At 36.0% G+C, this 22,676-nt stretch overlaps 6 protein-coding genes and 5 non-coding genes across 13 annotated transcripts; 2 read left to right on the top strand and 9 right to left on the bottom strand.

The window, feature by feature from the left end:
- Positions 1 to 627: 627 nt before the first annotated feature.
- kyat1 (kynurenine aminotransferase 1) lies at positions 628 to 6,445 on the bottom strand. Its single transcript, XM_065267144.2, has 13 exons — positions 5,915 to 6,445; positions 5,752 to 5,810; positions 5,232 to 5,379; positions 4,954 to 5,103; positions 4,722 to 4,808; positions 4,518 to 4,643; positions 3,930 to 4,050; positions 3,773 to 3,849; positions 2,618 to 2,707; positions 2,351 to 2,537; positions 2,048 to 2,124; positions 1,849 to 1,935; positions 628 to 1,384 (listed from the first exon to the last, which is right to left on the bottom strand). Exons 1-13 carry the CDS (start codon positions 5,984 to 5,986, stop codon positions 1,325 to 1,327), a joined length of 1,341 nt encoding a protein of 446 aa, XP_065123216.1. The 5' UTR covers positions 5,987 to 6,445; the 3' UTR covers positions 628 to 1,324.
- A 149-nt stretch (positions 6,446 to 6,594) lies between these two features.
- Positions 6,595 to 9,225, bottom strand: surf6 (surfeit 6). Its single transcript, XM_065267146.2, has 5 exons — positions 9,018 to 9,225; positions 8,722 to 8,820; positions 8,090 to 8,275; positions 7,914 to 7,993; positions 6,595 to 7,535 (listed from the first exon to the last, which is right to left on the bottom strand). Exons 2-5 carry the CDS (start codon positions 8,813 to 8,815, stop codon positions 6,816 to 6,818), a joined length of 1,080 nt encoding a protein of 359 aa, XP_065123218.1. The 5' UTR covers positions 8,816 to 8,820; positions 9,018 to 9,225; the 3' UTR covers positions 6,595 to 6,815.
- Positions 9,226 to 9,257: 32 nt separating this feature from the next.
- surf1 (SURF1 cytochrome c oxidase assembly factor) lies at positions 9,258 to 11,609 on the top strand. The gene is made up of 9 exons (XM_065293425.2): positions 9,258 to 9,416; positions 9,609 to 9,672; positions 9,767 to 9,891; positions 9,976 to 10,058; positions 10,165 to 10,356; positions 10,707 to 10,779; positions 11,067 to 11,229; positions 11,305 to 11,386; positions 11,470 to 11,609. The coding sequence occupies exons 1-9, from the start codon at positions 9,354 to 9,356 to the stop codon at positions 11,534 to 11,536; spliced, it is 912 nt and encodes a 303-aa protein (XP_065149497.2). The 5' UTR covers positions 9,258 to 9,353; the 3' UTR covers positions 11,537 to 11,609.
- A 598-nt stretch (positions 11,610 to 12,207) lies between these two features.
- rpl7a (ribosomal protein L7a) lies at positions 12,208 to 14,438 on the bottom strand. The gene is made up of 8 exons (XM_073814802.1): positions 14,408 to 14,438; positions 14,126 to 14,269; positions 13,767 to 13,916; positions 13,371 to 13,511; positions 13,156 to 13,235; positions 12,777 to 12,907; positions 12,502 to 12,571; positions 12,208 to 12,352 (listed from the first exon to the last, which is right to left on the bottom strand). Exons 1-8 carry the CDS (start codon positions 14,436 to 14,438, stop codon positions 12,248 to 12,250), a joined length of 852 nt encoding a protein of 283 aa, XP_073670903.1. The 3' UTR covers positions 12,208 to 12,247.
- On the bottom strand, positions 12,652 to 12,721 carry LOC135748943 (small nucleolar RNA SNORD36). The gene has a single exon (XR_010532265.1). It is a non-coding gene; the product is annotated as a small nucleolar RNA SNORD36 (small nucleolar RNA).
- Positions 13,000 to 13,076, bottom strand: LOC135748942 (small nucleolar RNA SNORD36). Its single transcript, XR_010532264.1, has one exon. It is a non-coding gene; the product is annotated as a small nucleolar RNA SNORD36 (small nucleolar RNA).
- LOC135748945 (small nucleolar RNA SNORD24) lies at positions 13,618 to 13,688 on the bottom strand. Its single transcript, XR_010532267.1, has one exon. It is a non-coding gene; the product is annotated as a small nucleolar RNA SNORD24 (small nucleolar RNA).
- LOC135748946 (small nucleolar RNA SNORD24) lies at positions 13,998 to 14,069 on the bottom strand. The gene has a single exon (XR_010532268.1). It is a non-coding gene; the product is annotated as a small nucleolar RNA SNORD24 (small nucleolar RNA).
- Positions 14,326 to 14,395, bottom strand: LOC135748944 (small nucleolar RNA SNORD36). Its single transcript, XR_010532266.1, has one exon. It is a non-coding gene; the product is annotated as a small nucleolar RNA SNORD36 (small nucleolar RNA).
- Positions 14,439 to 15,017: 579 nt separating the features above from the next.
- On the top strand, positions 15,018 to 19,648 carry med22 (mediator complex subunit 22). 3 transcript variants are annotated; one of them, XM_065267184.2, is made up of 5 exons: positions 15,018 to 15,161; positions 15,347 to 15,502; positions 15,590 to 15,670; positions 16,964 to 17,172; positions 18,893 to 19,648. In XM_065267184.2, exons 2-5 carry the CDS (start codon positions 15,380 to 15,382, stop codon positions 19,032 to 19,034), a joined length of 555 nt encoding a protein of 184 aa, XP_065123256.1. In that variant the 5' UTR covers positions 15,018 to 15,161; positions 15,347 to 15,379; the 3' UTR covers positions 19,035 to 19,648. The 3 variants fall into 3 exon arrangements, with proteins under 3 accessions (XP_065123256.1, XP_065123255.1, XP_065123257.1); XM_065267183.2 differs by having other exon boundaries at positions 18,841 to 19,646; XM_065267185.2 differs by lacking the exon at positions 18,893 to 19,648 and having other exon boundaries at positions 16,964 to 18,445.
- A 209-nt stretch (positions 19,649 to 19,857) lies between these two features.
- c5h9orf78 (chromosome 5 C9orf78 homolog) lies at positions 19,858 to 22,563 on the bottom strand. Its single transcript, XM_065267181.2, has 9 exons — positions 22,378 to 22,563; positions 21,900 to 21,959; positions 21,760 to 21,811; positions 21,570 to 21,640; positions 21,354 to 21,431; positions 21,038 to 21,238; positions 20,795 to 20,931; positions 20,180 to 20,281; positions 19,858 to 20,065 (listed from the first exon to the last, which is right to left on the bottom strand). Exons 1-9 carry the CDS (start codon positions 22,455 to 22,457, stop codon positions 19,971 to 19,973), a joined length of 876 nt encoding a protein of 291 aa, XP_065123253.1. The 5' UTR covers positions 22,458 to 22,563; the 3' UTR covers positions 19,858 to 19,970.
- Between the last annotated feature and the right edge of the window lie 113 nt (positions 22,564 to 22,676).

Below are 22,676 nucleotides of genomic sequence, written 5' to 3'. Positions count from 1 at the left end.
CTCAAAAAAGTAAGGTTTAAGGTTATGGTACCGAGTGTATTTTCACTAAAAGTGTGAAGATGTTCCTTCAGGATATTTAACACTGACAGGCTCTTCTGTTTCAGCTATTCACTTAAAGCAGCAGATACTGAAGACACTGTCTATTTACAACTATATCCTTTGTCTGCAGTTTGCACATGAGCACACATATTTTATTGTTTGTATATAAATAATATGTTTATTTTTTGGGGGAGGATACATTTTAATTATGTAGGCAAAGTGTCTATTTAACTATATATTTAGTATACATTTTTATTCCAGAGATGTAGCATGTAACCTGCAAACAATGCAGAGATTTTCTTTTTCATTATTTTAAATCAACATGGTCTTGGACAGTATGACATGGGAAATTGCAAAAAAGCTTTTGACTCAAAAGCAGCAATGTTGGCAAAGTACACTTAATTTTTATATTAACGTCACCACTATTGTATTTATATATGTCTATATAGTTTTTGGTTATGTTCTATATTAAAAGGCATTAGAGAAACCCTTCACCCCATCCTTTGATGTTTTTTTAAGGTTGCGGTGAGTTTGGCACCTTCACTGCTGGGAACCTGCAGATTCCATTTACAAGAAAGCAGATCAAACTGGGTCATCAGGCCTTTATAAAGAAAGATAAATACATCCAATGCTGTTTCAACAATTGTTTATATGTCAATTAAGCGTCAGTGCTGTATTATGCATTTCTTTGCACAACACACTCTTTTAGGCTGGGTTACTGAGTCCGAGGAGTGAATTCAAACTGGTAAGAATTTTTGAAATGGTGGAATTAAAAAAGAAATAATATTTAACCTCCTAAAATCTGGAAGTCCACATACGTGCACATCACTTTTTTTTGTGGTTTGCACCATAATTCTGTGTAACTGGAACATACAAACATGGACAATTACACTGCTTCATGTAAAAAATATATATTTTTTGTTTAATATATTTTTTGGTTCTTCCGAACCCCAAAATAGCTAGACAAACCAAAGCTTGGGTCTTAGGAGGTTAAACCTTTTAGCATTTAAAAATTACCCACCAATATCCCACAACTCTTATTTTATAATACATCCTCAAGCTTCACAGTCACAGTGGCACTGAAAAGATCTGTGCAGGACCTGGAGAAGAACAGTTGACAGTTTAATGTCTTAGCACAAACATGGCTCTCATGAACAACTCTCAACAAAACATCATCCAGTTAACATTGCACATTGTTCAAAAATAGGGATATGTAAACGTATTACATTCTGATGTGGCTCAGATTGTCTGTGCAAGAAATTTACTGTCAGGACTTTGAGTGTATTTATTTGCTGTCACTCCACTGTCTTAGGATATCCTCTGCTGCTTTTAGTGTTGAGTCCTCCTGTAATGTCAACAGATGAACATTAATAAAACAGTTGGCTTGAAACAGTTTGATTTAAACAAGAGATTACAACGACTTCACTATTGTAATGTTATGCATCTAGTTATTGAAATTAATCATTTTAATCCACTAACCCTAATAACTATGCAATAAGGGGGCAGTTTACTGAACAAGGTTTAGATTAAGCTAGGACTACCCCTTAGTTCTATTAGGACATTTAAGCAGTTTTTACAAACATACCTTACAAAATCTTTACTGATGTGCATTTTGAAAAATAACAATGGCACTGATGTACGTTAAGATATTTTTTAATTGGGCCAGCTTAAACATGCATTTTAGTCTAGGAATAAAAATTACATGTCAGAAAAACCACCCCTATATGTGTTAAGTGAGTTGAATCACATTAAATCATGTATTAGTGCAAGAATATTTGTGTCCTATATTGTGTAGTGTTTGCAAAATACCTTTACAAAGCAAAATCTGATGTATTTCTGGAAATTTTCTCTGTGTTCTGGGCTAAAGAATGCAGACACCGGAATAGTAGCCAGTCCCTATTGCAGAAATTAAGAATATTTTTTTACTCAATGTTTAAATTAAAAGTGTTTAATTCATAGATGCATCCATTCATAGGATCCATTCTTAAAAACCCATACCTTTACTTACCTTTTCTTTTATGAGCCATTTAACAAATCTGTAGTCATATGGTTCATCTTTAGTATCAGGATCAGTAAGGTTAACCTCTAAAAAAAGCAAATATAAGAATACTTTATCGTTTTGTAAGGTGCTGTCTTACATAATGCAAATCTTTTTATGTTATTAAAATCATGTTGTATCAGATAATCCTTGACATACACACATTTATATTTTTGGGGCAAATCAATGTTTTCAGTTTTTTCTCATTTATTTCCCATTTTGTCTCTTTTATACAAGTTATATTTTGTCTTACTGCTTTTGTGTGTAACTTACTAATATCTGAGATATCTGCAATCATGAAGTATCCTCCCTGGGGCATGATGGGTTTCAAGCCAACACTCTTCAGACAGTTTGCCAACCTGAGACGCTTTTCATGAAGACCAGCGGGTAGCTGGTGGAAGTAACTGTCCTCTGTTCCAAACACATCAAATTCCTTGAGAAAACCTACTGCTACAGCCTCCTTCAGAACAACAGCAAACAATGTAAGACCATTGAGATTGACACACACTTGACCCCCAAAATAAAAGTCTAATGTTTTACCTGAGCAGCCGTAGCACAATGATATACTGAGTTCTGATGGACGGTTTTCAGGTGCTTCAGGACACGGCCTGATCCTATTGCCCAACCAACCTAAATTAAAACAATAAGGTAAATAAATGCCTTAATTAAAAAGCATCTAAATCAGGAGTTCCCAAACTTTTCATTCCATGACAGGGATAATCTCAGGACCCACCAAAATATCTTTTAATAGAAATATGCTAAAAAACCATGAAGAAATACAAAAAGAAAAAAGTTCTCAATTAGAAGAGTTTATATTTAGTTGATATTTTCATTGTAATTGTATGAATTAAATGAGTTTAATTGCATTCCCCAAATGTAAAAGAGTGTTTTTGTCATTCACTGCAACAACCCATCTAAAATAAACTATTGAAACTACTTTATTTCTAAAAACTAAAACAGCAATTAAGGCTGTGCAATATATTGAAAAAATTAAAATAAATAATTACGGGGTATGCACATTCCAATGGTTTGCAATAAATGTAATACATTTAATTTGAATACTTAAAAAAGTAACATTTTGTCTAAGTTTTAGATCAAATGCGGATATTATAGTATCTTGCATGTGCAACTAAAGTGTTTTTTTAATATTTAAGCTATTTTTGATAGTTTACAATGTAAAAATACAAACATTACTTTTACTGTATCACTTTCAAAAGTTATTTTAATCCTTTCTTTTCCCTAAAATATGAAATGTATGTTGGTTATATCAATTTTTTATAAAATATATTTGTATTCAATTTAAATTTATTTTATACAAATACATTTCATATTGCATATAAAATATCTCATTATTTAGCATGCATATATTTACTTCAATATCGCACAGCCTTAATGGAAATCATGAAAGAACACATTAATACAGAGCTGACACTCAGCCTAGATGATAACTGCTCATTTAATAGCATTTCTTTGCCGATTTAGGAGGGAAATTTGCTAAATTAAGAGTTATAGATAAAATGTGGTAAGATGTATAAGTGAAAATGCAAATACCGCACTCTTAATAAAGTTTCAGCAATGTTTATTTTTTTTTACCAAGTTTTGCAGGCATAAACGTAGTGTGGGCCTACTTGTTACCAGAGCTTTGCCTGTTTTAATTTTTTTTCATTCAAAACCTTAAGAATCTGACCAACTCACCTTCCACCCTGTGGCACTGAAGGTTTTGCCAGCACTTCCAATGGTGACAGTACGTTCCCACATACCTGGCAGACTTGCTACCAAAAAACTTCTATTAGTTTCAAAAACTCCCCTTCAAAAACTTGAATTCATTGGTATGTACTCGTTTGGCTCTTACCGATCTTCACATGTTTAGTTCCATCATATGTGAGCCACTCGTACACCTCATCACTGATACAAATTATATCATGCTTAATGCATAGGTCAGCAATCATCTGAAGTTCCTCCCGCAGATACACCTGCAAAAAAACACAGCTGAGCAGTAGTTGGCTAAACATATACAGTAGTTATCAAATGTTACCCACTGACCTTAAAAGATATTATAGATTATTGACCTATATCATTAAGTGAATCTCACAAAGAAATTATCATATTTCACTCCAAAATCTAAAAGAAATTAAACTAAAACTCCTGTAACTTAATTGGTAGTGTTGCATTAGCACCGCAAAGGTAATGGGTCCGATTTCCAGAGAACAAATATATTTATATAAATGTATACCTTGATGCACTGCAAGTCGCTTTAAATAAAAGTGCCAGATGCATTTTTAGACAGAGGTGGTGTTTAGTGTCTTTTGCTTATTTTATTATTTTTTATTGTCTTATTTAAGTAAAATATGACAATGTTTTGGTGAGATTCACTTGAATATGAATATTATGTTCAAGTTTATATATAAAGCTGTTCTTCATTTGTTGGTGGTCATCTCACCTTGCCAATTGGGTTATTAGGAGTGTTTATGACAATGGCCTTGGTACGAGGAGTACATTTACTAGCCAACTCTTCAGGAGACAATACCCATTGTGCACTAGACATAGTTGGACCACAGCCTTCTCTCTGTGAATACACAGCAATCATTATTCAAAATAAACATTGTAACATCAGCTCAAACTGATCTAATCAAATGATACATACGGGTTTGAGAGGCACATAGACAGGTGTTCCTCCTGCCATCTTTACCATTGGTTGATAACAGTCAAAGAAAGGCTCCACTATAATCACCTGTTTAGAAAATGAGATAAGGCCAACACATAACAAACACATAAATAGCATCATAAGCAGATATAAGACGGACAGTCTTATATTGTTATTCTCTAAAAAACAATTTCACTTTTCGGACATTAAAAGTGCCTTGATATAACTTTACCTCATCACCCTCATCAATAAGAGCCTGGAATGTGCAAAAAAGAGCCTGATATGCCCCTACTGTTACTAGGACATCCTCCATTGGGTCAATTTCTCGGCCAATAATCCTACTGAAGAACTTGGCCAGGATCTTCACAAGAGGTGGATGGCCCTGTATGTCAGCCACGTAAGATCATGAATCAAAGCTTTAGTTTGCTATTATATCATGCATTTGAAAACACAATGCATTTCCCAATCAAAGCTTAAGCAAAGGACAAACTTGTAGTTTAACTCTCTTACAAAACCACGTGTGTACTGGTGCATGGGGACTCCTCCATTCACAGCTTTGGAGAAGGCCTCTTGAATAAAACCAGGTGGGGAGAAATCTGGAAATCCCTGTCCCAGGTTCACTACCTTATATTCAGCAGCCATCTGACTAAATTCCACCCTACCAAAAATTAAAAAATAACTCAAAAGTTTAGCGTTAAGCGTCAAATCATTGAGTTCTTTTGCTTGACACTTTGACCCTTAGATTGTGAAATGAAGAATAGAATTCACGCAAACATTTACTAGAATATCTACTGAAATAAATATTAAGTACATTTATCACAATGCTATTGGTTAATATTTCTGGTACAATTATCTCATTACCACAAAATAAAGCAATTTGACTTTTTACATTTAGCAGCGACTTACAAATGGTAAACAATTGACAGTACACAATGTACATTAAAGGAATTTTTATTCAAACATTGCCACCGTGATCTAACCATTTTCTTTCAACATGTTCACTTAACATTTTGCTATAAAACCCAATTACCATATATTTTTGTCAATGCCTTCAATCCTCCGTGCGTGCAGCTTGCGAGACATAATAGCCTGCATAAAGACAACATAAATTAAACATCGCAACTGCAATATGGTCAAGCAGAAATCTGTGTAGGATCTGTATTATAAATTGAATGTGAAATACACACATTTACCTTGTCGTAAAAACGTGGGATTAAAAATCTAAACAAAACTGAAGATCTATTTACCACCGGTCCCTTCCACATTCCAGTTACCCGAAAACACCTTAACCTTTACACCAACGACTCAGCCAAAGCCGTAAATCAGCAACGTATTAGTTGACAACACACTTCTTGCATTTGAATGCCCTCCTGTCAATAATTCGGTGACATGACAGTTGCGATGGATTGGATATACAAGCAAATACTGTTAAATGTCATGTTATCCCCTAACGATTTACGCAAAACATAAATGCACCAAAACTCCGCTTTTCAGTCAAACCTTTTAAATTCAAAAGACGTCTTCCCGTGTGTGAGGAGGAACCTGTGCCCTGGATTCCTCCCCCTGACTACATGAAATTGTTTTCGACTTCATGATCAACCTATGACATCGAAATACCACGAGAGGGATTCGAAAGCAGTGCTCTCGAATTTGTCTCGCGGTACTTTGACGACACATGAAGCACAACTCAAACATGTCTTTTATTTTGTAAGACTACTTCCGGTGTGGGAGGACTCAGCGGATAGTGCTTGCATGCTAACGCAAACAGTTACATAAACAATATACATAGTAGTAGTTTGCACAACTTTTAGATCAAAAGATAAGAAAAACACGTTTAAATGCATAAGTAGTAAGAAAAAAAAAACACAAAATGTGGACACAAAAAGCTCTTTATAAAGCTGACATCTTAAAAAAGAAGACAACATTTATTCACAAAGAAATTTTATGCAGGTGAAGTAGGTGCAAGATATTGTTTTGTAGGAGTCTCTTTCAGGCCTAAATATCACACGAAGGTATTCCACAAGCAAAGTCTTTACATTTTCATGAGCTGAGGTTGCCATGGCCATTAACATGTTTTCCTAATTTTTAGCTGCTTTATGTTTTCTGTCTACTCATCTTTAGATCATCGGGCAGCACGCGGCCTTTCTTCTTTGCCTTCTGTTTGCGTTTATCAATCTTGGCATGTTTGCGTTTCTGAATATTCTTTTGCCTCTTGTCTTGTCTCTTTTGCATCTTCTCCACCACTTGCTGGCTCCTCTCTGCCCATTTCTTTTTCCTCTGAGCTTTCATCTTCTCCTTCCTCTTCAGCGATGCGCGCAAGAGGTCCTCATTGTCTTTGATCTTCATACCCTCAGCTTTGTAGAGAACATTGGTCCACCTCATCTTCTCTTCCTCTTTTTTTGCTTTGCCTTCATCTTTTTCTCTAAGTTGCTCCAGGTGAGCCTTCCTCGCTTCAACACGTGTTAAAAGTTGCTTGAAGTTTTTCCCGGTCAGTGGAGTAAGAGTTCCTTTAACCCTTTTTTTCTGTTTCTTCTGCATGAGCTTTGTTCCTTTGTCCACATATGCTTCCCCAACCTCCACCTTGTTGAAAACTAGGGAACTTGTTTCTTTTTTACAAGGTTTGCTTAATGTAGAGTCAGGCTTGGGTTCTGGCATTTCGGTTTTTATGTCCTCCTGTTCTGTCTGTGAAGCTGCACTCTCTGCTAACTTTTTCATCCTAAACTCTTTCCTTTTTCTCTTCCGACGCTCCCTTTCTTGCTTTCGTCTTTCCCGTTTCTTCCTTACCTCTTCTGAGGATGGATCCTTAGCGGGGCCCTAATAAACATCAGACGTAAAATTCATATTAAACATATTTAATTTCCCCTAATGTCAGTCAACTTTTTGGGGTGGTTTCCGGACAGGGATTATCTTAAACCAGGACTAGGCCTGGAAAATAACTAGTTTTAACAAACATGCCTTACTAAAAAAACATTACTGCATTTTGAGGCAAAACAATGGGCAAAACAGTGCAAGTTGATTTCAGTTTGGATGTCTCTTACATTTATTTTAGTCTAGGACAAGTCCGGGAAACAGCTCCTTTAAGTCTTTTCCAATCCAATGCTTTGCTTAAGAAACTTTTGAATTAAAGTTGCTGACTTTTGTCCGTGTGGAATTGTAACATTTTTGGTCTTGTAATAAACTGTAACTATGTACCTGCCCACGAGACTCCTTAATCTTCTGGTGAAGCCTGAGACGAAGAATATCTACAGCATTGAATTCCTGTGACTTTCCACCTAAAAATGGATGGTTCAGTTAAAATGTGTTAACATTCAGCAGAAATGAGGCATTCTGGATGAACGTATATGCTCTATTCCCAAACTGCTCTTTACCTGCAGGCTTCTTTTGTGTCACAGAAGTTCCTTTCAGATCGGTTTTTATTGGAGTTGGAAGAGCTGCAGGAGTAGTTTTTTGGACTGGTTTCTGTTTGTTTGCGTGTTTATCTCCTTTTGTTGGCTTTTGCTTGCTCTTTTTCTTAGGAGGAGCACCATCATTTCCCTTATTGCTTCGGAAGGGAACTAAAAAGAGATTAGCATAGCTTTAATGTTCCCCTGTTTGTTAATTTATTGGATTTAAAAAATACTAACTGAATGACATACAACAGTGGTTCTCAAACTTTTTAGTGTGCGGCCCCCCTTGTGTACGGCACACTCTTTCGCGGCCCCCCAATGAAAATTTATGACAAAAAAACTTGAAAAAAATTCAACATTTAAAAAAAAACATTTAATTATACAAAGTAGTGATTTTGGTTAGTATCCTTATTTTTTAGGTTTAATTACACAGAATTCATGATAAATTAATGTATTTTATAAAATGTGATAAAACTGGGGCCCCCCTGGCACCATCTCGCGGCCCCCAGTTTGAGAACCACTGACATACAAAAAGTTGCCTGAATGTTAAAAGCAACTTTATTTCCAAATAAGTGTCTATTCTGTATCTAATCAATGACAAAACAGAACTTTACCATAAGGTGTATTCTTTAACTCCGGTTTATGGGATACACACACTTTACGTGTCAACTTCTCCAGGTAGTCATACTTTGCAGCAAGGCTGGCCATATTTCCTATTAAAAATAAATAAATACACACGGAAGAAGACATAGATTTGTGACATGTAAGATGCAAAGAACAGCATATTAGTATATAAACCTTTGAACAAAGTACTTATTAAGTATATTTATTTGGTAATCACAAAAACAAATAAGTCTGTAACAAATACATTCAATAAAAAATATGAAATTAATTTAACACGTAACGTTACCTCAGCGTCAGTACTACTCCAGCGATCTGGTAAGTTATATGTATTTCATCAGTTGAAGTTTTAGTACTATAAAAGTCTATACAACATAATTTCACCACACATAAATAAAGAACCGATCTAACGATTTTAAATGTACACTGAATAACAACAGCAAATTATATTGTCAGATGTGCTCCACATTCAGAAACACATTGCACGTGTGTGTGTAAAATCGCGCATGCGCAGGACCGTTCATTATACCCGGAAATAGTTACAGTGAAAACATTCCCCTGAAAGCACACGGCATGTTATGTAGTTGACCTGACAGCAATTTTTGTGGCTGAAAATTTAACAACCATGAACAGTTTAAGATTATTGTTGATGTACTCCAATAACTCACTTAGGGTCATTCGAGGAAGCGTAAGTTCATTTAAATATTGAATTAATTAAACGGAGTTAAATGCTTATGTGCAAGAAAGCTTTCATAAAGTTGTTTTGCTGCTCTACAATATACATATACAATAAATATTTATTATAGGAAATAAAAATGTATTATAAAAACGTGTGTTACTTATTTTTGACAGATAATTGTAAACATTTGTTTTCTTACAGACTCTCATATCACCCAAAAGGTCTCTGTTCGTGACACGACCAGGTTTAATTAAACGTGAGAATGGTAAGAATGGTTATAAGCACCGCATTTCTTATATTCTTGATTAGAAAAATACAGAACAAAATATACTTTTCTAATTTTGCATGTTGGTTTGCAGGTCAACTAGCTGGTTTTAGTAGACAGTCAAGTTCTACTGTTGCTGGCACAGGGAATGACAACTCCTTTTTGAAGTGGTTTCTCTTGTTGATACCTGGCACTACATTTTGCCTTGGAACATGGCAGGTACAGGCATGGTGTTTATTTGACTGGTCATTCCTAAAACAACAATAACTATATTTGTGAAAAGCCTTTCGTTTTATTTTATAGCTGAAACGCAGAAAGTGGAAGTTGGAGCTGATCCGTGAACTTCAGAGCCTGACAACTTCAGAGCCCATTCCACTCCCTGCAGAGTAAGCTTCCATGTTTGTGTGCCACACTTTATAATGTAATGATGCAATATTGTGAAGTGTTATATTATTAACAATAATATGGTGATGTAATCTACTTGTGAGACAGTCCCATGGAAATTAAGCAGCTAGAGTACAGGCGAGTGAAGGTGCGTGGACGCTTTGATCACTCCAAAGAGCTGTACATTTTGCCCCGCTCACCTGTGGATCCTGAGAGAGAGGCCCGAGAGGCAGGCAGGATTTCCTCCAGCGGGGAGAGTGGAGCGAATGTTATCACACCATTATATTGTACTGATCTGGGGTATAAACAAAAAACACACAGCTTAGTTTTAGGGGTGGTTTCCCGGACAGGGTTTAGCTTTAAACAGGACTAGGCCTTAGTTTAATTAGGAAATATAAATAGTTTTAACAAACATGCCTTACTAAAAACATTACTTGTGTGAATTTTGAGGCAATACAAAGGGCACTGATGTATTTTAAGATATGTCAGTGCAAGTTTTTTTCAGTTTGGACAGCTCTTACATTTATTTTAGTCTAGGACTAGTCTAATCCCTGTCTGGAAAACCGCCCCTTAATCTCTTATACTTGCTGTTTTCTAACATGGCTTGGTCTACTAACATTCTGCTTTTTTGTATGCATTTCATTCCTTAGGATCACCATCTTAGTGAATAGAGGTTATGTCCCCAAAAATAAGATCAGGCCAGAAACCAGGATGAAGGGCCAGGTATTACAATCTCTTATTACACTCCTTCTACAATAGACACCTTACCCAAGTGGTTCTCAAACTGGGGGGGCAGCAGAAAAAAACATACACAATAAAATGTAATATTTTTGTTCAATTAATATATGTTTAAGATTGATTTATTCCATTAATTGTCTTTGGGGTGGGCTACAAAGAGGTTGGATCATACTAAAATTTTTGAGGATCACTTGTACTACGCATAAACACAAAGCATTGTTTATGCAATTCAAACTTGATTTTTTGTTACCCTTACAATCTTCTTTTAAAAGGTTAATGAGGAGGTGGACCTTGTTGGCATTGTGCGTTTAACTGAGCAGAGGAAACCATTTGTCCCCCAAAACAACATGGCAGGAAATAAGTGGCATTATCGTGATCTTGAGGCCATGGCACAGGCCACCGGTGCTGAGGAGATCTTCATTGATGCTGTATTTGGTAAGAGCTACTCAGTTTTACAAAGCAATCATGGGATTACTACTACTTTACTAGTTGCTTTACCTTTTTTTTTAGATAGCACAATACCTGGTGGACCTATAGGAGGGCAGACAAGAGTGACCTTGAGAAATGAACACATGCAGTATGTCATCACATGGTACGTTAAATTAAACTCATTTAAAATATGTTTCATGCCTTTAAGAAACAATTTTTATATTTTGTTTATGCTTTTCTTCCTAGGTATGGTCTGTGTGCTGCTACTTCCTACATGTGGTACGCAAAGTTCATCAAGCGTATATCATTGTAACCATTATAGTACTGTGCCTTTATTTATACAGTTTAAAATAAATTACTCAACTCATCACTTTGTTGTCATTTGTGATTGAACTAGCAGGGATTTTTAAACTTGTCAGCCGAACCACCTTAACCTAAATGATTTACTTGAAGTACCTCCTGAAATTTTAGGTTAACATTTCAAAAACTAAAATAGCACATTCAAAACATTTTTCATCCACTTAAAAGCTTTTCAGTAGTATTTTACATTGGTATTACCAGTTACTAGGCTTTCATCTTCATTTTGCATGATTTCTCAGTTTCTGATATTGTAAAGATCACATGACATGCCGATTTAACTAATATCCTTATATCCTTTCCTGAAAGTTTTTAAATTTTAATTTATTATCGTTTTTCCAACTCACAAACCACCTACAACTCCTACACAAACCTTGAATTAACTTTTAAATTTGAGGTACATTTACACAGTAGAGACAATTTAAGTCAAGCTATTTATGAAAAATCTTATGTTGGCCTCCGACTGAATATAATGAAAGTACTAGTAGGGTGTCTGAGTAATGGTAAACACATCTGCTTTAATTCAAATTCTTAGACAGCTGGTAATACCCTCCTCTTCAGTCTGATAATGTTAATTCAAGTATGTCATAATGAAGCCAAGAATAGAAAAGTCAAAACTCCAGGAAATTTTGTGTGGGTTTTTTTATTTAAACAAGATTGTAAGAACTCAACCCAATTTAGTTGCCAACTCCTTGGCTTTTGCTTTCTCGAGTTTAGCAATGCGAGCAGTAGACTTGGGACCCAGGATGTTACCTCCCCAGTGACGACGGATCTAAGAAAATAAGAGAAAAATAAGATTACCTTTACCAAAAAAACTAAAAAAAAATAAAAAACAGGTAAACTGATATGAATTACAGTCTTGGACTCATATTCAGTAAACATTACTAATAAGAACAATGTATCTGTGGCTGATAAACTGACCTCCTCATATCTGTCATTGTAGTTGGTCTTGATGGCCTCCACCAGTTTGGAGAGAGCTGCTTTGTCTTCTCTGAAGATGAAAGAAACACAATGTAATCCACACAGCCTTCATAGGCACCACTAACGACTTAAAATGTAACTGCAAATCTGTTTGCTCAGGGTTAAAAAGCTCATAAAACCACACGGTTATTCAGTTGAAGAAATTCTGACATCATTGCTATAAGATGTGCAGCAGAGAAAAGCATTCGATAAATCTGGTACAAAGCGTCACTCACGGGTTGGTCTGTGTGATGGCAACAGAAGTGCAGGTCTTCCTGTGGACCAGTCTGCCTAGTCGGGCCTTTCCCTTTACAATGCAGTATGGGACACCCATCTTGCGGCACAGAGCAGGCAAGAACACCACCAGCTACACAAACAAAGACGACATACATTAGCAGTCAATAAAAACAGTTCTGAAGATGCTCCTTTAAAAAAAGTATCCATGCATTTTGAATGGTTGTTGCTCAGTGTTAAAAAGCTCGTATTTTTGATCATCAGCATGATTTCAGGTGAAGAAATTCAAAGCATCATTGCAGACAACCACATGAATTAACAGCAAGACCGGCAATAAGCCAATATCTTTGCGGAGTGTCAAATGATTGGGTAGAGTCTCACCTCAATGGGATCTACATCATGGGCAATAATCACTAGCTGTGCTTTCTTGCTCTCCACTAGTGTAGTCACGGTGTTGACACCTGACAGAGAGAAGTATTGTTGTGTGAATATCAAAACATACCACTGTCAAAAATGAAAAAGCAGACACTTAAGCATCATAAGTTTTTTGTAAGACAAATCTCATTAGGGTAAAAACTATCCCAGAACCGACTCACCTGCACGGAGGACTGGTGGCCTCTTGGTGGGAACGTCTCCCTTTCCAGCAGCCTTCTGTTCAGCACGAGCCAGCAGTCTCTGTTTCTTCTCTTGCTTGGTCTCGGGCCTGTACTTGTGAGCCAGCTTGAAGAGCTGAGTAGCTGCAGAAAAAAAAATGTAAACTGGAAATGATGCCAACCATATTGTTAAGGCAGAAAAATGTCTGTAGTACAATAATACAATAAACACGTAAAAAAAAGCAGCTAGTGCATCAGTGATCTTGGTGGAAAGTGTCAGCACGACTACTCAGATAGCAAATATTCTTTACATCATCTGCACTCGATCAAATGTCTTCAATGTTGCCCATGTTTCTCCAGAAAAAGTAATAAAACACCCCATTTAAGCCAATATCTTACCAGTCTGGCGGTCCAGAGCCTGTGTGAACTGGTTGATTGCAGGGGGAACCTTTAGACGCTTGTACAGGATGGCCCGCTGGCGCTGCAGACGAACATAACGTGGCCATTTCACGAATCGGGTCAGATCCCTCTTCGGTTGGATGTCCTGACCTATGAGGCAAATACAGCACATGACTCTTATTAGTACCCACATTGCTGTAAACAATATGCTAACTCTTTAAAAAAAATAAGCGCATCAGCGATCTTGGTGGAAGATTGTCTGCATTGTTGTTAAGATAGCAAATATTAATAACATCATCTGCACTTGTTTGAAAGGTCACATGTTTTATAACCACTTAAGTTGTCCCGTTGTTACTTACCAATGCCAAAGTTCTTGGGCCTTTTCTCAAACAGGGGGTTCACGACTTTCTTGGCCTCATGTTTCTTGGCCACTGAAGGGGCAGGTGCCACCTTCTTCCCCTTAGCCTTTTTTCCCTTAGGCTGTGAAAAGACATAGAAGAGGGCTTAGGATTACTTAGTACAAGTTTATTATCCACAGTAAGACCTCAAAACATCAGCTCTTGCTCAGGATATGAAAGATTTGTTCTACACAAAAGTTTCAGGTGAAGAAATTCAAAACATCACTGCAAAAGCCAAAATACCCAAATGGTCAAGGTAGAATAAGTTCAACATGCTTCGTAGCTACAATTTAGCATCTCACATATTACGCGAACGTCATCGTATCTACAATAAACAAGATAACAGCATTAACGAACAGTTGCACGTGTGTAAAATATACCAGCGCTTTTGTGTTACACGAATGCCAAGAGGCCGGTGTAATTCGTGGATGGCCTAAGCAGAGTCAGACCACTAACAAGTTAGCATTCACATTTAGTAGCCACGATACATAAAATTGTAATGATAAACACTTGTAAATCTTAAATAGTATCAGCTTATACGTACTATTAAGAACAACCGAAGGCGTCTCGAGGTCTTAATACGCTCCGTGTCGCGGCTGTATTCATGCCGCTATACTGACACTAGATGGGTGATAGAAGTTCTCAAAATTTGTACCTAAATGTTTTTAAATGACCTTAATTTTCGTTCAGATGGCAGGCGTTGATACTTTATTTTGCATAACCGATGATTTCTGAAGCCTAGACAACATAACAAAAAGGATGCCTAAGGATTTTTAAAGAGTGTAGGTTACCCACTCAAAAACATCGAACACTCACCATGTTGGATCAGACGGAAAGGAAGAAGGAAAGGATTGTGGGTAATTTAACTACGGCGACGCCTGTTGGTGACGTCATCTGTACGCGACAGAAAGAAAGCGGGATGATCGCGTTTCTTTGAAGTCTAAAAAAATGCTTTTTACACTTGTATTAACATTTATCTACTTTTAATTTGAATGTGGTAAGTAGTTAGCCTTTCAGCTAACATAAACAGATAAGCAAGCACGTTTTAATGTAATTAGCGATTAATGGCGAAGACATTAGAATGCAAGGATGATTGTTTATTATGCACACATAACGTTACGAGTAATTATAGTATTTGTATAATGCTATTATAGTAATAATTTCTTGTTGCTTATCTTTTAGCACGAAGTCAAGCGTGATTTAGTACTGATCGAGATGGCCACACAAAGAGTCCTGCCCCAAAGCAAAGAATCTCTTCTGCAGAACTACAACAAGAGATTGAAAGATGACATCAGATCAATTCTTGACAACTTTACCGAAATAATCAAAACTGCAAAGGTATGTTAGGATGCGTTTTACATTTGTAATGATCGCAATAAGATCCTGCAGATGTTGATCTGTAATCCTGTCTTCTTTTCTGTTCAGGTGGAAGATGAGACCCAGGTCTCCAGGGCAACACAAGCTGAGCAGGACCACTATGAAATGCATGTGCGAGCTGCCAACATTGTAAGGATAACATTTTGCGTCATTTATTTTAGGTGTGCTCCTTATCATTCAACACATCAGCTTCATTTGGGTGCTCTATGATCTGAATTGTGTGTAGGAAACTTAAAATGTGCAGCACGATTTGAGAGGGCACGTTTGAGAAACACAATTGTATTTAAACCTCTTCAGACATGATTTTTGTGTATTCTCTAAAAATACCAAATTGAGACATTTTTTCTATATAAAGGAGACTCAAATATACGCTATATTTTTAATCCAATAAATTGCACAGCACATAACATATACATTCACAAAGCTTTAGGAAATCCTCATATTTTGAGTGTATTAAAGGAATAGTTCATCCCAAACTGACAATTTTATCATAAATCGCTTACCTCCGTGTTGTCCTAAACCACAATGTCCTCCGATTGTCTTCAGAACACATTTCTACATATTTTTTAATGAAAACCATGAGGCTTCGTTTTACAATACTTTTCCACAGAAAAAAAATGAAATACATCAGCAAAAAGGCCCATGTTTCATCAGTAGTTCATTAATAATACAAACTTGTCTTCCTGCTTGTTGTTCAGTGTGCGTTCATAAGCAGATTACAGTGCATGCTGTTGATGTAGTTGCCAGCGTACACAGAATACGCTGGCAAGTAATTTGTGCATTTATACGGACTGTTTAAGTATCGTTTATAATGTTTGCATAATGGCTTAAATAATAAAAGGAAAACATTTTGGCAACTACATCAGCAGGTAACGTCAACAGCAAACAAATTATTGAATAAAATCCTGTTTTGCTGTCTTTGTGCCCGAAAGTGTTCTTGTCCCTTTATAATATTATTATTGAACTGATGGAGCATGGACCTTTTTTGGCGATGTCTTTCATTCATTTCTGGGGAAAGGGATTGTGAAACAAACTAAAGTCAATGGGACAGACACCTTAGTCAGTGTGTTCTGAGGACAATCGGAGGACTTTGTGGTTTGACACCGGGGTAAGTGATTTATAATGAAAATTGTCATTTTGGGGTAAACTATCCCTTTAATAACCACACGCACGTGAACTAGCATTTAAACCTAAATACTATGTAATACAGGCAAAAACATTTTGACAAGAATATACATACTGTAGGAGTGAATGATGCAAGAGGACAGTATGTATATTTAAGTCTGTTTTTGTCTCTGGGTTTGTTTTGTCTAAGGTTTAATATCTTTAAAAAGGTTTAAGGGGTACAGAAAAAGCAGTTCTTATTTTAGTATTCAAATTTTGACTGACAATTCAAGTTATTTTAATGTGTTTTTTCATTAGGTACGTGCTGGAGAGTCTCTTATGAAGCTTGTTTCAGACCTAAAGCAGTTTCTCATCCTGAATGACTTCCCCTCTGTAAACGAAGCCATAAGTAACCGCAACCAGCAGCTGCGCACGCTGCAGGAAGAGTGCGACAAGAAGCTTATCTCCCTGCGTGATGAGATCGCCATTGACCTGTATGAGCTCGAGGAAGAATATTACTCCTCCAGGTACAAATAGACCAGTGATCCCACAAGCGTTTGTAGTCACCCCTGCCTACCCTTGTTTGCACAATGCCATGAACATGCACAGTGATGAATATTATGTACATCTAAAGACAAAACACACAGTAAATCATGAAGCCAGTAATGTGCAAGTGTATTTTAACCTAACCAAAGTTTTTTATAATTCAGTCATTGGTCATTTAACTAAAAGATCATTTTCTAACAATTTATTAAACTCTCCAAGCACATAATATACATGACCATACCATTGTGCCTTAATGATTGTTTGTTCATGCACATTAGCCTATAGCTACATAAAATGTAATAAAAGAGTGTATTTTTTATCTCACACAGTAATGTGATGCACTAAGACATACAATTCTTGTAAGATTTTATTTAACTTGTCACGTTTATGACAACAAGCAAGTTAGCATTTTATTATGTGGTTATGCCTTTATAGCAAAAATTTGCGATCCATCTAGCACCAAAGAAAAGAATATTATCCAACATTTTCAGTGCAACTGGTTTTGCACAAGAAAATGTAACTATTTCCCCAAAGTGCCTTAAAAAGTTCACGTTGATCTTGCAATCAGGACCTGCATCACTCTCAGTGGTAGTGTTGTGGCTGGGTCACACTAAATTTATGTCTGGTTTAGAGATTAGTTTTAAATAAAATTCTAGACCAGAGATTTCTGATGATTACATCGTGTCTTTAAAGAGCATCAATGTAACTGATAAACATCGTATGCAAATCAATATTTACAAAAATTACTTGTAATGTAATTTTAAATTGGAATGTACACATTAATGTTGGATCTATTTTGCAATATTTAAAGCACTTTAGGATTTGTAGAGGAACAAAAAAAGATTATGGTGTGCTAAAATTATTGTACTCCGTATAAGTGTAAGAAAACCAACTTCAAATTATGCTACTGCGAGCCTATTGTTTATTAAAATCAAGAACAGAATCAAACTGTTTTAAATTTGACTATATACTTCATATATATGCCGTGATTGTTTTATTTCTGTTAAACTAATTGTTTGTAAACTGGCAAAATCTTTTAGCTTTCATGTGTCAAGTTCAAAATGTAATATTACACTTTTATACAAAGTTATTCTCTCAGTGGTTAAAAATTACACTACACTGTTTCTTTGTGGTGACTTATTAAACCATCTCAAACTATTTTGGTCACATTAGTGTCTGCTAAAATGTATCAGAGTATTTGTCAGTTTTTGCGACTACTTTCAAATTTCTTAAATAAACCTGAGTATAAAGAGAGCACTTTTAGTGTCCATTTTTATTTGCTCGCCTCAGAAATAGAAAATATTTTCTGCCTCTGCATGCTAAGTGAATCATTTAAATTCTCTGCTGCTTGCAGATTTTCACCTTTATCTATTAAGCCTTCTATTAGACTCTACACACTTTTCAATACACACAAACGGACGGCAAACAAAAGAGAAATGCAATCTGACAGGCTTGTGTAACCCAAGATCATGTGACTGCATCTACCAATCATTACCTAGCAATCACTCTCCCTGCTTCTGCTTACTTTTCCAGTACCTTCTTATATTTTACAAGCTTGTTTGTTTGTGTGTGTCTCTCTTACTGATTGACACTTTGGTCCGTTCAACAATATCCATATTTGTGTGCATGTGTGTGTATAACGTTTCTAGTTGTGGACAGTGGGATGGTGTTGAGTTGCCACTTTGTGAGGCCTTTCATCAGCAGGACAGTTGGGGGTCCCCCGAAACAACATCTGACCCCTCACATGCCAACACAGAGGATTCAGAGCACTTGGGTACCCAGGAGTCTATCCATCGTCACCTCAACGGCCATGGCAGCAGCGCTAGTGAGCAATCATAAGTGACCAAGAGTTTCCTTAGTGGACCAATTCGATTACACAGCGTAGCAACTAATAAGAACCAGTTTAAGCTTCTAAGGAAATGTAGGGAATTTTAAATTTAGGAAATCATAGGACTGCAGTAGCATCACTGCATAAATAAAAAGGACATTTCTACAAATATTTCAATATTGCAGCTAGGACACTTTATCCCGAAGTACAAGGTATTATGAAGTGGGTGTCTTTTTTTGTTTTTTTGCATAATTGATCAGTTTATTACAATGAATGCCACTGGTTTATGTGATGTTTAAAATATACTATACTGAGCCAGCTCTTCATTTCAGCATTGAACTGCAGTAAGTTAATTTAGCATACACTTACATGCTGTAAGTTAAGTGTTTTTGCATATAAACATGATGTTTACTTTTTAGAATACACACAAAAAAATACACTGTTAAATGTCTTTTTTTGTACGCTGTAATGTTTTGCATTGCCTCTAAACATGTTTGCCAGGAAAGTGTTCTCAACACATCTAATTTTTTATTAGTTTATATATTTTAAATGCTGTGCAACCTTTAGACTACCTTACAAGTTTAGTTTGTTACAAAGACCTCAGAGCCAAAACCTTAGACATGGTCACGTGTTTTCAGTCAGTAATATTGCTTTTGTTATTTCATTGACAAGTTTTCTGTCCAATAAAAATGAACTTTACTAAGAAAAAAGTTTCATTAATATGAAGTGGTAATAAAAACACAATTATATAAAAACATTTCACAACACACTGAAATGTTGTACAGTGCATGATATTAATTTCTAAAGACTAGCAATATTGGGGGTATGTTTTATTGTAAAAAAAAAGCATTTAAGAGAAGGACAATTTTAAATAGAGTAAAAATATCTACATTTTCTTTCTGTTAAATGAAAAAAAAAAGGGTCAGCCAGTTTTCACATAAAGGTAGAATCTTAGTATCGTCTGTTCATCTTTTTGAATTTCTCATAGTGGTAGTCATCTGTTGCCTTTTCATTATTTGGTCTCTTACGATAATTGGGTGGTGTTGCTGAGAAACAAAAAGAGACATGCATTTTGTTTAAAACATTTAGTAAAGTTTGGTATCAAATAAATGTTGAAAACTGAATTAGTCATTAAACGTAAAAATTCATTCTGGTCTTACCCTCAGGTGCTGGTTTCTCAGTGTCTCCTACTCGCATTGGCCTGGCTTTGGGCTCTTCTACTTTGTTTCGTCTCTGGGGTGCGTTTACATCTTCGTGATAGACTGAAATAAAGAGCAGAAGAACTTACATTTTAAACTATTTCTTTAACTGTAAGGATTAGGTAGAGTTGTCAAATTTTGCTCATAATGGCCCTAACCAATCTCTTTAACGCCCTACACTGTAAAAAAAGATTTGTTGTTTCAACTTTAAAAAGTAAGTGTTTGTGCTACCTTAATCCATTGAAAGGTTAGGAAGTAGAATTTAGATTGTGTATATCACCAAATTCTGACTTTTATTCTTATCTGTAATTTAGTAATCTACAAACTCAGGGTAGGCAGTTGGGGCTGTAACTTAAAGAACTACATTTAGGTGTGATCCATCATACTAACCACCATTATTAAAAAAATATGTGTGATTAATAATACTAGCACATAAATAATAAACTTAAGTTATAGATAAGCAGTTTTTATCTACAGAATGTGTAAAGGGCACAACACAAGCCTACTAAGTGCCAGTAACAAGTGGCCTTGAGCTCCTAAATACAAAGTTTTCTGATGTACATGAGCAGCACTTACAGCGATTGTGCTGGACGTAATTGACAGCGATGTTAGTGGGAACAAATGAGGTCCCATTGTCTTTTTTCTTATTCCTCTGCTCAGCAAGCAGCTTTGCTTTTGCTTCCTCCGTACTGATGATATTCTTTATCTTTGCACTAACAAGTAAAAGGGAGAATAGGTTGTTAATGAAGTAGAAAAAATTAGCTGGTGGTCAATGGTAAAAATAATCTTTCAGCACATAAGCTTTGGCCCTTTACTTACTCAATCCCCAAATCCACCTCTGGAATTCCGCTCAACATCTGATTGGACAACATCTCTTCTGTCTTTTTAGCAGAATTGACACGGATGTTCTCAGGAAGCTCATACAGAAGGTCCTCCGGATTCTTCACTTTTACTTTACTCTGTTCTTCCGCCTCCACCATGCCTTTCTTTTTCTTTAACTCTGTTTCAATGTACTTCATCCTGAATACGATCATGTGCAGTGAGAAAGGTGATAAAGCACATGTAGAGTTAAACTAAAACATTACCAAATGATTAAACAGGCACACAAATCTGGGAGTGCACACATGGTACCTACATGTCTGCATCTTCGTCTCGTCTGTTAGTTTCAGCAGAGAAAGATGTACCAAGATTCAGGTCGTTTTCATCTGCTGTCCTGTAGGGAAAAGAGTTGAGCCATTGATTTCACTAAAAATAATTGTACCTTAATGTATATATCATTCTAAACAACAACTAAATTTTCATAATACATTTTTTTTTATTATGAATGCATCTATAACAAAAGACCACTTACATGTCTCGATTTCTGTCCTTCACTTTCTTCATGTCAACAACACCTCCTGTTTTTAGCTTAAATGGGTCATCCTATTGCATGAGAGAGAAAATGACACTATTTAACCATTTTTTATTTCTTTTTGGACACAATTACTAAACAATGCAAGATAGAAAAACGACTGTAAAGAGTAGTAAATTCAAAAAGATACCTCAAGCTCGGCTTCTAAAGGAAGCTTCTCTCCAACGAGTAACGCTGTAATGCTGCAGAACACATGTTCAATTTGATTTTTTTATTCATATTCAAGTTAAATATTTTATAAATATGCATGGCATATTTAATGTGACCAACCTCACTCCATGCTGTCTCTTCCTTAGACTTTGAAGCTCCTTGGCTTCATCCAGTTTGGACCTATGAACACATTGTTTACATTTTGCTTAAATAAATGGGACTCAGTATTTTGCTGTTGTACTATTTAGACACATTTCTATAAAAATAAAATTTAGGGGATTAACTTGACGTTAGTAACGGGACTAATGGTTAATTTCACAAGTAACAGTTACATTCTGATATATTCACACATAGATACGTATCTCAGATACATTCTGCCATCAGTAACATATTCTGGCCTTGTTAATTTTGCACGCGACATACAGTATCACTTGACAAAAAATAAACCACTGTTTATACTCACGTATTTCACATAACATGTTATTCTTAATTGAAACAATACATAACTATTAAAATAAGCAATGGAATTAAAATACTGAAAAAGACGAGTGGAACTGTATTTATCATACTAGCTCCGGTAATTATCAAAAGACCACACCTGACCACAGCTTTTGTCTCATCGTCTTCCTCATCAGATGAATCCTCTTTCCTCCTCCTCAAATTCTTACCCGGTGGCATAGTTTTAAAGCAAATATAAATATTTATTTTCCAGAAGCAAGCGCGTCTGTTTTCTAAACTCGGTTGGCGGTCCTTGTTTAGCGACGGACCGCTTTCTCGAAACTTCCGCTGACGTCAGCATTAAAGTGTTAAACTCTGATCAGAGATCACCAGGCACTTCAATTTTACCCTTAAAAAACTACTACAAGACGCAGGCAGAAACTGTTATGACGCCTGCAA

Source organism: Paramisgurnus dabryanus, chromosome 5 (genome assembly GCF_030506205.2).
Source record: "Paramisgurnus dabryanus chromosome 5, PD_genome_1.1, whole genome shotgun sequence".
In the NCBI taxonomy this organism is placed as follows: Eukaryota; Metazoa; Chordata; class Actinopteri; order Cypriniformes; family Cobitidae; genus Paramisgurnus; species Paramisgurnus dabryanus.
The sequence above is the reverse complement of the archived record's forward strand: the minus strand, read 5'-3'. Positions and strand labels throughout refer to the sequence as shown.

Excerpts from the sequence above, each read along its gene's own strand:
- rpl7a (XM_073814802.1), bottom strand. The coding sequence starts at position 14,438 with ATGTTGAACTTATTCTACCTTGACCATTTGG. Across the intron at positions 12,908-13,155 it reads ATGATGTAGATCCCATTGAG|CTGGTGGTGTTCTTGCCTGC; the intron begins GTGAGACTCTAC and ends TTGTTTGTGTAG. Across the intron at positions 12,572-12,776 it reads GCCATCACACAGACCAACCC|AGAAGACAAAGCAGCTCTCT; the intron begins GTGAGTGACGCT and ends TTTCATCTTCAG.
- surf6 (XM_065267146.2), bottom strand. The coding sequence starts at position 8,815 with ATGGCCAGCCTTGCTGCAAAGTATGACTACCTGGAGAAGTTGACACGT. Across the intron at positions 7,994-8,089 it reads GACACAAAAGAAGCCTGCAG|GTGGAAAGTCACAGGAATTC; the intron begins GTAAAGAGCAGT and ends ATCCATTTTTAG. Across the intron at positions 7,536-7,913 it reads TTAAGGAGTCTCGTGGGCAG|GGCCCCGCTAAGGATCCATC; the intron begins GTACATAGTTAC and ends GATGTTTATTAG.
- kyat1 (XM_065267144.2), bottom strand. The coding sequence starts at position 5,986 with ATGTGGAAGGGACCGGTGGTAAATAGATCTTCAGTTTTGTTTAGATTT. Across the intron at positions 3,850-3,929 it reads AACTAAACATGTGAAGATCG|CAAGTCTGCCAGGTATGTGG; the intron begins GTAAGAGCCAAA and ends GTTTTTTGGTAG. Across the intron at positions 1,385-1,848 it reads TCAGATTTTGCTTTGTAAAG|GAGGACTCAACACTAAAAGC; the intron begins GTATTTTGCAAA and ends TTGACATTACAG.
- surf1 (XM_065293425.2), top strand. The coding sequence starts at position 9,354 with ATGAACAGTTTAAGATTATTGTTGATGTACTCCAATAACTCACTTAGG. Across the intron at positions 10,059-10,164 it reads CCCATTCCACTCCCTGCAGA|TCCCATGGAAATTAAGCAGC; the intron begins GTAAGCTTCCAT and ends CTTGTGAGACAG. Across the intron at positions 10,780-11,066 it reads AAACCAGGATGAAGGGCCAG|GTTAATGAGGAGGTGGACCT; the intron begins GTATTACAATCT and ends TTCTTTTAAAAG.
- med22 (XM_065267183.2), top strand. The coding sequence starts at position 15,380 with ATGGCCACACAAAGAGTCCTGCCCCAAAGCAAAGAATCTCTTCTGCAG. Across the intron at positions 15,503-15,589 it reads AAATAATCAAAACTGCAAAG|GTGGAAGATGAGACCCAGGT; the intron begins GTATGTTAGGAT and ends TTTTCTGTTCAG. Across the intron at positions 17,173-18,840 it reads GAAGAATATTACTCCTCCAG|TTGTGGACAGTGGGATGGTG; the intron begins GTACAAATAGAC and ends TAACGTTTCTAG.
- c5h9orf78 (XM_065267181.2), bottom strand. The coding sequence starts at position 22,457 with ATGCCACCGGGTAAGAATTTGAGGAGGAGGAAAGAGGATTCATCTGAT. Across the intron at positions 21,641-21,759 it reads CTTTAGAAGCCGAGCTTGAG|GATGACCCATTTAAGCTAAA; the intron begins GTATCTTTTTGA and ends CTCATGCAATAG. Across the intron at positions 20,932-21,037 it reads GAGGTGGATTTGGGGATTGA|TGCAAAGATAAAGAATATCA; the intron begins GTAAGTAAAGGG and ends TTTACTTGTTAG.